The sequence below is a fragment of the Gymnodraco acuticeps genome, unplaced genomic scaffold (genome assembly GCF_902827175.1).
Source record: "Gymnodraco acuticeps unplaced genomic scaffold, fGymAcu1.1, whole genome shotgun sequence".
In the NCBI taxonomy this organism is placed as follows: domain Eukaryota; kingdom Metazoa; phylum Chordata; class Actinopteri; order Perciformes; family Bathydraconidae; genus Gymnodraco; species Gymnodraco acuticeps.
The window spans coordinates 2,704,588-2,718,372 of NW_022991180.1; the positions used below are offsets into that span (position 1 = coordinate 2,704,588).

The 13,785-nt window shown below is 39.4% G+C and overlaps 1 protein-coding gene across 1 annotated transcript in view; it reads left to right on the plus strand.

Moving 5' to 3' along the window:
• The first annotated feature begins 10,075 nt into the window (after positions 1-10,075).
• oprm1 (opioid receptor, mu 1) overlaps positions 10,076-13,785 on the plus strand; it is a 36,172-nt gene continuing 32,462 nt past the window's right edge. Inside the window, exon 1 of the mRNA XM_034237858.1 lies at positions 10,076-10,740. Within this exon, the coding sequence (XP_034093749.1) occupies positions 10,466-10,740 (275 nt within the window). The 5' untranslated portion in view covers positions 10,076-10,465. The remainder of the gene's footprint in view (positions 10,741-13,785) is intronic.

Below are 13,785 nucleotides of genomic sequence, written 5' to 3' on the forward strand. Positions count from 1 at the left end.
CTATTTAACAAACATGAAGACTGAATACAGAATGCACACCTGTTCTGCACGCGCACTAATCAGTTTCGTCTATTCCGCCACATTTCTAATAAACATAAAACAGTGATATCTGGAAAACACACAGATTTACATATAAAAATAAAGGCAATGAACAGTTACATCTCTACTTTACATAAGGGTGTCTGCATCCCAGGCTGTAGTTTCCTTCCCAAAATGTCACATTACAGCAACAAAATCCTGCGGTCTTTGTGATTTTTGGCAAACCGATCAACAAATAAGTCAAGATTCAAAGCCTTTGACCTCCTTGACTCAATACTAAGCAGACCCAAATTGCTCAGTCTCTCATCAGTTATGGTGGATCTGAGAAAAGTTTTGACCAGCTTCAATGTAGAAAAACTACGCTCACAGGAAACAGAACTGACTGGGATTGCGACTGCTATTTTGCAGAGTCTGAAGAGCTCAAAAAACACTTCTTTATAAGGCTCAATGAACTGAACAAGCTCCACTGTACTATCAGGTCTCTGCATCCCAGTCTTTATTTTCCTATCTAACATTCTGCTGAACTGATGTAGCTCATGCCCCAAGTCCTCAATATTTGCATCATACAACTGAGCAAATGAAAACAGAGTTGTCTCCTTCAGAAATGCATCACTTTTGGGGTTAAGAGCTTGGATGCTATTCATCATGTTGAAAACCGTCTATTAAGCTCATTGAGCATCTGATCAATGACAGGGTAGAAAAAGGCTGTATGAAACCCGTGTTTATCTTGTTCTGTCTCCCTCTGTCCAACAGTAGTCAGTACGAAGCTTTCAGCAAGTTTAGAGCTCAGTCGTTTTTGTCGTTTTGCTGCTGGCTGTATTGCGGTATCACATTGCTCAGAAATGTTCAACACTTCATTCCACAAGTTATCAAAAAATGACTCCTGCCTGAAGTCATTCAATGTCTGAACTAAAGATCCAACTAAATCCACAGCCTTTGAAAGGTCAAGGGATGAAGACTGTAACATGTCAGAGAGAAATGTTGTTTCTGCAAACACTTTACGGAGTGTTACAAGATGCACAATGAATTCTAGATCCAACTGTGCCAGCAGACCACGTGCCTCAATAGATCTCTCACCATTGCGTTCTTGGGCTATGTCTTGCAGTACTCGCTTGAGGGCCGGTAATCTATCCATAATGTTAATGTTTCCATTATGCTACAATGATGGGGAGTTGTCTTTTCTCTTACTGTGCCACAGAACAACACAAACACTTGTCTTTTTATTGTTATTATTTTTAAAGTAAAGTAACTTGTTACTTTTATAATTTAGTAACTAGTTACTTTTTTGAGAGCAGTAACTATAACTATTACTAGTTACTTTTTAAAAGTAACTTGCCCAACACTGGTAATAAATCATAATTTTTTCATTTTTTTCACTTTTCATTTTTAGGGGGGCCACAGGGGGGTCAGAGGCCAGTGTTAGGGGGGCACTGGCCCCCCTAGAACCGCCCCTGGGAGTAGCGATGGGGGAGTTCGGCTATATAGGCAGGAGCCAGCCCATTTAGGGCTTTAAAAACAAATAAAAGGATTTTAAAATCTATTCTGAACCGAACTGGAAGCCAGTGCAATGAAGCCAGAATTGGGGTGATATGGTCACGCTTTTTGTGGCCAGTGAGAAGACGTGCAGCTGCATTCTGAACTAGCTGGAGGCGTCTAATTGAGGCCTGGTCCATACCCACATACAGAGCGTTGCAGTAATCCAGTCTCGAGGTAACAAAGGCGTTAATAACCCTTTCTAGGTCTTTAAAAGATAAAAATGACTTGGTCTTAGCCAATAGTCGTATTTTGAAAAAGCAGGTCTTGACTACAGTGCTAACCTGCTTATCAAATTTAAAGGCGCTGTTGAAGGTCACTCCAAGGTTCATGACAGAGGGGAGAATATTTGTATTGAGGGAGCCCAGAATATCAACCGACTGTTGGTTGGGGTCCAAAAAAGATGACCTCGGTCTTGCTCTCATTGAGGGTGAGGAAGTTTTGGCTCAGCCAGGATTTAATCTCTGTTTAGCAGTTCTTCAACTGCTGTAGTGCGTTGGCATTTTGATTGAGAGGCAGATAAATCTGTACATCATCAGTGTAACAATGGAAGGGGATATTATGTTTTGTAAGAATTGAACCTAGTATGTACAATAGAAAAACTCCACTTCGAGCGTTAGAACGATTAACGAAGCACTTTTATACTAATAAAGGACTGGATTACCTAAAGCCAGTTGAGTAGCACTTGAAATGTTTGGCTCTATGAAACCTGATATACTTATATGATTCTGTTTTCTTCAAGGTTGTGTCTTCCTGGTCGAATGTACTTATTGTAAGTCGCTTTGGACAAAAGCGTCAGCTAAATGCAATGTAATAAAAAAAGGATGGGGCCCAGAATCGAGCCTTGGGGAACCCCACAGGTAAGAGGGGCTTTGGCAGAGGAGAAAGCACCTAACTGCACTGAGAAGCTACGGTCCGTGAAATAAGACCTGAACCATGCAAGGGCAGAGCCTGTAATGCCTGCGGACTGTTCAAGCCGTGACAACAGGATACTATGATCCACAGTGTCAAAGGCAGCAGTTAAATCTAACAGCACCAAGACAGCTGGGCTGCCTGAGTCGGCGGCTAAGCGCAGATCATTAAAAACTCTTAAAAGGGCTGTTTTAGTACTATGCATAGGTTTAAAGCCAGACTGACATTTTTCATGGATACCATGCGTGGTTAAAAATGACTGCAGCTGGGTGTAGACTACTCGCTCCAGGGCTTTAGATAAAAAGGGTAGCTGGGAGATGGGCCTGAAATGATAAGTGCGACACGTCGGCGTCTTCTCTGCATACGGCAGTTTAAACTGTATTTCCTTTATCCTGTAATATGACTTGAGAGATTTAAACTCCGCACACTGAGTTGATCTCTTTTCTATAGACGCCGGAGGCGGGCAGCGTCAGGTAAAAAAAGTTATTTAGCCTTCCCAAACCTGAGCCTCACGCGCCGCCTATGCTTTCAGGATGGCAATGTATATATGTTTCTCAGAAGGTTGCTTTTGCCTGAAATACCTCAACAATTGCATTTCAGATGGGTATGCGTGGTGCTGAGAGGACATGTACTTGATAGATTGACAAATGATTTTGTACAAACACACATGTTCTCCCACGGATAAAAGAGAACATATTGTGCTAGTTTTTTGGTTAACGAAAAAGGAGAGAACTTTGGAATTTGAGCCTTTGCAGACCATTTACGTGCACAAGAACCTATATAACACACTAAAGGCATAAGCGTAAAAAGCAGAAAAGGTACTACTTCATTATAACTTTAGTGATTCGTACGTTTTAATCATCTGCGTCATCATCAGGTCAACATTTCAACTCATTTAACACCGAGTTCTATGACCAAATTCCTGAAAAACTGATCAGCCTAAGCTTGTTAGCAATGATATTGTGAACATGTACATTAAGAGCACCACCGTGCCTTAGAAGAGCCATAATATATCTGATAGCATTACTGTAGACTCTTCTGTTCCAAAGCTTGAATTACCACAAAACAAACAGTGCAGGATAATACAAAAAAGGGAATTGCTACAACCTGACTGCCAGGGATAGATGATAATGGTCAATTGTCTCCAAAGTGTAGAGGAGCATGTCCATGCCAGTAATGTAATAGGAGTTAACACTTCAACAGCCACTCGATCAGAGTCACACCACTTCCTGTCAAAGGAGTGTGACTCTGCGATCAGTAACACAGCAGTATAACTTTCACCTAAGAGTGATTACTGTGCAGGAGGGGGGAGGGGCAGTACTGGATTTCATTAACATTTTGAGTAATAGGTTGCAGAATTGAATATACATTTTACAGCCGAAACACAGCTTTTCTGTGAGTTCTTTATCTCAACGAGCCATTTGGGTGAATATGATATCCTTTAATTTATTACATTACTCAAGCATTGAACATTCATTCCCTCTATCATTCACATTGTTTTATTACAGCCGCTCATCATATAATGTGGTGGTCACATATTTTATCATAAGTGGCAATCAATGTCAACATTTTCTGTCACCCTCACTTCAGTGAGTGTAAAATATCCCATCAAAGTGAGGATTCATAAATCTGTTGAAACAGAGGAAGTAAAAGCTGCCTGAGGCGACTTTCAAAGGGCAGTTTTCTCCAAAATGTCTAAGACCTAGTGTAAGACAGGTCAACACACAATATGATAGAACTAGTGGTTATGATTTTAAACAAGGAAATCAACCTGAGACAATTAACAGCTCAGGGAATAGAAAACTCATAAGAACAGTAAATTAAAGTCCTTAATCTCATGCTCTCTTCTTGGCCTTGTACTGTATTAGCTATGGGCTCCGTTGTTACTAGTTATTTCATGTCTGTTGGTGTGTCTGGGCCTTTAGGTATGATTTACACTGTACTGTATTTCTTTTTATTCCACAGATTAGTTTAATACTCGATTCTGATTGGTCAATTTGGACATTTCAGAGGTTATTAACATTCGATAACACACCGCTGCTAAGCTAAATAATGACCGTTGCTAAGGAGGATCAAGAAAAGAGGTTAACAGACAGAGCACTTGACGTCAAAGAAATCTTGTTAGAGGAAAAGAAAATGTGAAAAGACTTGGATAAAGTCAAACGGTCGGTTTATTTAGTATGTGGCCAACTAATAAACGGGATAATGTGCACCGAGGAGGTCACTAATGAGCAGGAACACCGTTCGTCAGAGTGATCAAGATCCTTTCATCCCTTTCAGAAGACCCTTACTAGGTTATCAAACCCACTTAAAATGCTTTTCTGTTTTCTTAATGACCACATTAAAAATTATTTGATTATTTTGCAGGTGAGCTTGGAAAATGCATTTTCTTTTCAATGTGTTTGGCAAAAAGGAATTGCATGCAGAGCCTATACTGACAACTCCTCAGGGCAATTTGAACGTTTTATTCAATCCTATTAAAATCCCAGCTGTGTTGCTGTAGTTGATTTGTTTGCCTTACATTGTAATTTGTATATGTATTATTGAATGAAACCCAATAATCCACAGGGGTCTATACTTCTCTTCAAAACAAACCATCCCAGTGTTTAAAACCATGCAGTTAATGACAATAAGATTGTCTTGTGTTGTTGCACTTGATTGATGTTCAGATGTTTTATCAACGTTTGCTGACTCGTTGATTTCTTTAGATAATGTAAAACGTGTTATCATTACAATATGTGCAACATAACAGCTGTCCATATTATTATTACACTCGTGAATAAGTAAACTGCAACCTGGATGCTAAATTGCAAAAATACAGGATCTCACATTATGTATGATCCAGATCTATTCATTTTTGTACCCTTTATTTCGTAAATGTTACAATTTGTACCTTTTGTTTTTTGGTGCCTTTGATTTTCTCCCTTTGTGTTTAAACCCTACTGTATTGTGAATTGCTCTCAAAGTATCTCCCAGTTAACAATAACGTCAATCTGTCATGACTATAGTTAAGACATCCTTTTAAAGTAACATTTCTTACATACATTATTTAAAAGTGGACAACCTTTTACCACAATCTTTCAGTTTCACTTGTTTGATATAATACGGACTCGCATTAGATTTTTCCTCACTTGTTTATATTCTATTCTTGTTTGCACATGTCAAAGAATTGTACAAATACATGTGGCAGGTAGTAAAGTCGCAAAGGGGCCTATAGACAAGAGTTTCTGGACATCTGAAATTAGGTTTGCAATAAGTCAAGTAAGAATCAGAGAGCCCTAGCTATACAATTGACTGGCTCTCGTGAGCGCCAAAGAAAGGGAGTTGTAACATCCTAATTGGCCAGGTTCAGAAATACACCGAGCTGCGTTCAATACTAACCAGAAGCCAGTCCCCACACCTTCTGCAAACAACACTAGACATACATAGAAGGTTATTATTACTCTAAATTGCTTGGTTTCTATCGAGCGGCTCAACAAAAACCTCAGCTGTCATTAATTACTGAAGTTATAGATCAGTTTGTCAAATCTCTAAAAAAAAAATGTTTAAACATTCTGTCCAAGCTTCCAAAATCTCACCCAAAAAACAGTACTCAAAATCATGCCCCTCTTCTTAAAATATCTTGATTTGACCAAAGTACAAAGCTATCATATATATCTTATATAGGATCCAATAAACAATTGTGAAATATTTAAAACACTACCATCAAATAATGTTTAGAGATGTATAAAACTGTTTATTTGTTTTCCTTATCAGATTTTGAGGGTTTTGACTGGTGCATTATCTTAATACAATACTGTGAATATATGATAACACATATTGCATTGACACAACTATTTAGTTTGAGTGTTTTGAAGTTATATTTGAGCAAAAATAAATGTTATGTTTAGAGTTTAACAGTCTGGAGTCTTCTTGTGATACATGAGCTTCAAGAGCCAATAAAGAGTTGTAGCAAAGATAAAATGTAACATTATGTCAAAGAGTCATTTGTATCAGGTCGCATGAAATACAGAAGTTCAAACAATTCAGACTAAACTCTCTAGACTGTAGTAGAAAATAACCTGAAATATCTTCACATTCGCAAAGATTCATTTCTTTCCTTCTGATTGGCTCTTTTGGTTGAATGCCTCTGATTCATCCATTGGGTTGACTTTCCTCCACTGTCCCTCTGTATCAGTGCTGCTTGTCTGATTGTCGGATGCAATCATACTTTTTTTAGACTATGTTCCTCTTGACCCATTAAATCAATCCGCGGTAATTTGAACTACTACACCCACACTTTGGCCTCAGAGCAGTTTTTTAGCTTCACATATCTAGTGCTGATTGCCAGCTGTCAAAAGCTGCAAAAGTGCATTCAAAGTTATTCGTAAAGCGTTTTAGAGCCAGTAAAGAGATATAAAGAACCAGGAATGGTGTAAGAGTTTAGCAGAACTGAATGAGTCACACTACCGTACATTTACAAATGATTTAATAGACAAAGACTGAGTGCATTAAAGGGGCACTATTGTGCTTTTTGGGGTTTCCCTTTCCTGTAGGTTTTTGTGCATGTAAATGGTCTTCAAAGGCTAAAAATCTCCGTCCAGAGGGAGTTTCTACCTCACACCCCCCCCCCTCGCCTGAAACGCCTCCATTGGACTCCTCTGTTTATTTCCATTACTGTGTGACATCACTACGTAACACGTGCAATTCCATTGGCTAGCGTTTCAACACATAGTACGTGATAGGCACAGTGAGGGCGGATATTAAGCCTGAACATGAAAATGAGCAGAATAGTCCCTTTAAATATCCATAATCAAGAAATGTTTTATCTTAGCATCTTTTGAATGTAATATGTTCAAGTATTGAGGTCTGTTTCAGGTTTCTATTCAATCGGACCGTCAAGCAGGTCCTTGTAGGTTTCCATAGGTTGGATTGTATCTGAACCATAGATTGTATAAGAGGTGCACATAGCCCCTGTAACGTCAAACATTGTTCGGTGTACTACAGTTTTAAAGCCTTGAGTTTCAAGCTTTGGCTTTGGTGTAGTTTGTTTAAAGATTTCTGGCAAATGCATTAACACTTAACATTCATAAAAGTGGTGTTCCTTTGTGAAGATGTTCCTTCTGAACAAAGCTGTTTGCTGAAGAGCTTATTGTCTGCCATAATCCAAGTTCCACTGGAAAATACCTGCATGCTGTAGAAACCCACACAGCTTACCTTTAGAGACTGTGAGGGTGTTGTTACTGTGACAGGCAGTGTTCATCTCACCATGGCAACAGGCTAAATCACCATAGCTCCAACTGCTGCACCCGAAATACGTGAATCTGCTGGCAGAGCTTCAAAGGAATATCAATGATATGAGAGTGACTTTCACTACAGCATCCCGCATCCTCAGGCAAATTGCTTACTCAAGTATCTCTGTGGGAATGACAGAGTGTGTAAATAGACTTCAATGCATTTCTGTAATTCCTGCCACTTTTTTTGAAAACTCAACAAATCATTTTATAATGTGTCTTATTGGAATACTTGCATTCGCAAATGTACATTAAAAGAGTTGAAGCAGTGGTGGAATTATTTGTTATTTTTCAAGTTTTATTTCAGCAGGAGTTCTTGGTTCCTTTAAAGTAAACCTGTTTTAATGTATAGTATTTATATTTTATCATTAATGCAAAGCCTGTTGTGGCGAGAAAAAATTAGACGAGAGGCAGATCTGAAGAGTGAAGCCCGACGGGTTTTAGTTTCAAATATGGTAAAACAAAGCGACAATAACAAGAGCCCTTGATAATACAAATATCACACACATATACTGCTTTTCCCCACCCACTGGCATACGTAATGTAGTATGATAAGTTGCATGAGATGCCAAGTTTTGTCATGGCAAGAACATCCAAATGATCTTAACAAACTCTCCAGACCGCCTGTTCTTCCTGATGATTCCCTAGGGTCTTAGTTTGAAACCATTTCCATGGTTCAAAGTGTCGCAGACTATCTCTGGCACTGATTCAATCTTTGTTTCTCTAAACTCTCATGTCCCGCTGACCTGTTTTTGTTGACAACGAGAATACTTTTCTAAGTATAGCACTTAACAATCATATCGCGCAGACCCATCCAAAACTTTGGAATATGGTTCTGAGAATAGAGATTCTCCTACATATCCCCCCTCTGCCAAAGCAACCTTGTCGGCATGGAGTGAACCCATCTTTAGTTATGAGCACACAAAACATTGTAATGTAAGAAAATGTTTAACAACTAAGTTACATATTTATCACCTAGATGAAGGGGTTTCAAAGCCTTCTCTACAATGCGATGAATTACATTTGAGTGGATTCTGGGTCAAAGATTCCAGAAATTAAGCATTGGAAGTGTACGTTTTACCTGTAGGATGTAAACTCCCTAAGGGTGCTTCAACTCTAGAAACATTACTAAATATATGACCAAATGTTTCCTATAAAGCTTTGCTATTAAGAGATACATTTGTAAGGGAGAAAATACACAGTCCTTACTTCTTCATTCCTTACAAACAAGTGAAGTGTGTATTTCCAAAGGTTACAGTATTCTCCGTATGAAATTCCCTGTAGTGTTAAGACAGTCTTGACTCTTGATGGGTCAGAATCTGTCCTTGAAATTTGACGACCATCTGTGCTCTGTTTGTAGCGCCTACATCCCACACTGATGAATCATACTGTATATACCTATCGGCACAAAACACATAGGCCTACAGGAAGTTGACCTTTTTCAAAGACTGCTCAATCATAAGCCACACAAGTAAATCTACCTTGTAAAATATCAAGCTGAGAACTGAAAGGACATATTTCTTTGTGTGAAAGAACAGAAGGGCAGCTGCAACATCCCAACTAAATGAAACCCTGTTTTGGGGTATTTGAAAACATCCCTATGCATTTAAAGTGATGTGATTATCTCTGCTTATCTGCAACATTAAAGCTTTAAAGTCCTGCCGCTGTTCAGGTTTGATCTGCTTTCACACATAATACCATTAGCTAACAAGGTTTTTTGTGGGAATTTTGTTGATTTATAATAATGACTTTGAGTACTGGTTATGTTGAACAGTTGCACACCAAACAGGCCCCCAGCACGTTTAGTAAATGATCTTTGTCCATTTTGCGCCTCTCTGAAACTGTAATGAGACAAGCAGAGACATTATCTTGATTAAAATCAATCCCTATTGGATTACACTGTGCTACATTCCCGCGCTTGGCTTCACTGATTAGGATACAGCACAGGAAACCAAAATCAGGACTGAGGAGACTCATCAAATCGCTACACGTATATGCACGGATAACTTGACAGATAATCCCAGGACTCCTTGTCATTATGCATCACTGTCCCTTTTCCTACTTGCTGCTGTCGTAGTGTTTTATTATCCAACATATTTAATGTTCTCTTGTGCTGTCGGATGTTTCATATGTAAAACATTTAGTTATAGGTCTAGTATGCTTCCATACATTGCCCCCTAAAAAAAGAGGATGGAAGCAAGAGGGGGAGAAAAGGAGGGAAATAATTAAGGGATGAACAAAGATCAGTGAAAACGGGAAAAAGGCCTTGAGGAAAGAAGAGAAGAAGGAATGATAATAGGTGAAAAAACAAGGAAGGAAAAAAGTATGGATGGAAGGGAGGAATTATATGAGCCAGGAAGAAGAAGCAAAAGGGGAGGACAGAAGGGAGGAAGGAGCCTAGGCAGGATTAAAGGAAGGGAGCGAACTAACTAATTTTCACGTCGTGGCTTCTGTACCGTGCAGGCTCAGTTTGCCGCGCGAGGGTCGTTAGTAAACTCGCGCATGCTGGTGTTTACCCGCCTCATCGCACGCGCCCACATTCTTCACCACAGTCAGCTTTACTGGCGGTGCGTCCCGTGGCTGAAACGCAGCGCTCGCGAAAGCAAAACAACAGAAAAGCACCCAGCGGGGATTCACAGGCACACAGTCCACTGACAGGCACCGGAGGGCAGGCGAGACTCCCGTGCGCCACACAACACACGAGGACCATGGAGAGCGCAAGCAACAACTCGGTAACGCTCCTCCAGAGCCAGGTCTCCATGCTTTACAATAACAGCAGCTTCTGTGGGAACTTCAGCAGCAACAATTACAACACCACCAGCGGCATCGCGGAGGCGAGATGCGACGGGGAGCGAGGGCTGACCGGCCGCCTAGAGGACGACACCAACCCGGTCATCATAGCCATCGTTATCACCGCTCTCTACTCCATAGTGTGCGTGGTGGGGCTAGTTGGAAACGTGCTGGTCATGTATATCATCGTCAGGTAAGACAGCAAAGTTCTTACAAAATGTGTGTGATACAGTAATTAGGCCTTTTACACAGTTGTTTTTCTCTTACATGAGTGTAAGTGAGAAAGGACAGTACGGCGACCTGTTGATGTGTTTATCATGTTGTAAAGATATGCACGTGTGTTTATGTGAGAACATGGGAATGCAGTGCTGTTGACAACGCTCAGCTGCAGTGTGTGCGTAAAATATCTCCAACCTCACAGCAAGTTGCCCCAGCGCGCAAAACAGCGAGTCGAGTGAGGAGAAGGAGAGGAAATGTATACCGAAAGCACCCAATATCCATAAAAACAGACAGAGGAATGACATGTTGTCTGTTGAAACAGCAAACAACGCTGTCTCTCTCTGTATCCTTCGTCCAATTTACCACAATAAAACTTGAAAATACTGCAAATCATGTGAGCACTTGACAAAAACATTATGCCTGCACCATATATCCAGTCAGATGCTGCTGGCTTCATGCTCTGTGGCAGTGCCCTGTTTCCTTGTACATTATTGTGCATGTAATGTAAATTAGATGAGGCCTGAATCAATTTTGAACATGGTCTTACATCAAGCTTTTGCCATACAATCTGTGTGATGAAAGTTCTAAACACAACTTCAAACACATTACTACAAAAATAATACTATAGTGGTAAATATTATTTTTGTTTTACATGACAACTTCAGAGACTTCAATTATATGTATTCAACTGCTTTCCCCTCCTAAATCTAGGCCACTTTAATGCCGAATGTGGTCGCTTTTAATTGAACTATTCACATCTTAAACTGCACTGTAACTTTTATCCATGTATTTTTTCTTTTAATGTTTATTTTATTATCTTTGCTTTTTAATGACTGATTTTAAATGCCATTTTCTTAATGTCTTTCATTTTTTGTAAAGCACTTGCTTTGAATTGCCTTGTGTTGAAAGGTGCTATATAAATAAACTTGCCTTGCCTTGCTTGTGGACATCATTTAAAAAATATCTTCTGTAACCTGTCACAATTAGTCAGAGATAATAATAATACATGGTGAGTGGTCCACCCTTCACTTGCTCATTCATCTCTTCTGATCTCACAGTCATTTTGTACACTACATTAACTTCTGTTCATTACCCAGAAACCAGCTGGCTTAGGACACTTGCAGGGAGAAATCACTCAGTATTAGGATGGTCTATTAGTTTAAAAGTGTCTTAATAAATGAATGACTAACTCTATATCTGCAAATAAATGACCTTAGGGTTACATTAAGACATTGTTACATTTACAATCACATATTGGGCTATTAACACCAGCCCCTAGTGTGGATTTCAAAGGTAGTGACTTTAATTACACATAAAAGTTTAACATTTATGTTGGTTAAATGCTCCCCGGCTGATGCAACGTCATTTCAGATGGGCCCCGTTTGAGGTAGCCTACTACAAATCACTAGATAGATGAAGCAGTGGGAGAATCACATGAGAGATGAACCTGAAAAACAAAGCTGGCCATGAGAGGAATCCTGAGAGGGAAAAGATTGATGGTGAGCAATGGGAACGCGGAGGAGAATTGAGAAAAAGCTGAGTGGTCCACCTCCATTTTCCACTTGTGATTACCCACTTTGTGGTGTGATAGAATCAGTTGAGAGTGGCCAAGTGGAAGATTTGCTGTGCTGAACCTGTCCGAAAAAGGGGTTTTGAATGGCTTTGAAATTGAAACAACACCATCATTAGATAAATTATAGTGGTTGAAGAGGAGAATAAAAAAATAAGTCTTTATTATTGCTATAATATATTATCATGACCTTGTTTCACCAATATTTATCCTCATTTGTCCACTGTTTTCAGGTCAGATGCAGTTCAAAATGAATGCTCATTTGCCAGAGTGCACACATCATCCCCTCAGTCCCTGAATAGTTCTCTTTTGCTTAAGAATTCTGACACACATCTACGCAGGATGTTACTGCATTTATGCCGGATGTTTTCTACCCCAAATTACTTACGCCAGAGTGGCCTATTGGGCCACAGATGGAGACAGTACGAGAATAATTTCCTCTAGTAAAATTCAAACTACTTGTATAACAAGGTTCTCAAATAAAAAGAAAATCAGTAAATCAGAACATATAAAACCACATTTTGTAAAAAGGAGGTGAGACAATGATGTTGTATGATGAAACTATGAAATTAAATAACACTTCTAGAAATGTTTTAAAAGTGCATTGACATGTCAAAGTAAAATACGATGAAAGCAGTCTTTTTCAGTAAACACAGACATTGAAGCCTGCCAATAAAACTGTTGATCAATTATTAATATGACACCACCTTCCTCAGTATGGCATCACTCGAATGAACCAGAAGTGAGGACAACATCCAATACAATTACAAATAAACAGAAATGACAAATAATACATAAAAAAAGAGCTACGGACAACATGCGGTTGCAACAAGCATTATGTATCTATGTCAATAAAATACTGCAGAATAAGCATCACCAAGGCCACCAACACACATATCTATATATAAACTTCAAAAAATGTAATCAAAATTAGATTACATTTTTCCTGATCGATAGTTGACCTTGGTTAACCGACAACCTTACATACAGGGCTGCAGTAATTGAAGCAACCAAGAAGCCGCCCAGCAGAAACAATAATCAATGGCACAATCAGATTAAATCCATGATGTATCGCCAGCTGTAACTTATGCGCTAAACAGAAACTGAATCCCAGTTCACCCACTGGGAGAGTTAGCAGCCTAGTTGTTGCGTCCATTGTACTGGACGAATGCAGGTTCTTCACTACTTCGTCTCCACCTCTTCAATCAGTGTAGTTGTGAGATTGTCAGCTTGTGTATTGCAGGCCCGGCGGACTAGAGTGTCACAGTATGTAACGGTCGGTATTCATTTAGGGTTCACGTTATGCAACATCTTTCATTGGTTTTTACCGTCTCCTACAGCAACGCAGCAAAGCCTCACATAAGGAGTTCCTAAATGTATGTAAAAGTCACTTTGTTGGTGTGATTGATTTTCATCTTATTTGGAACACAAAAGGGTATAGTTGAGCTA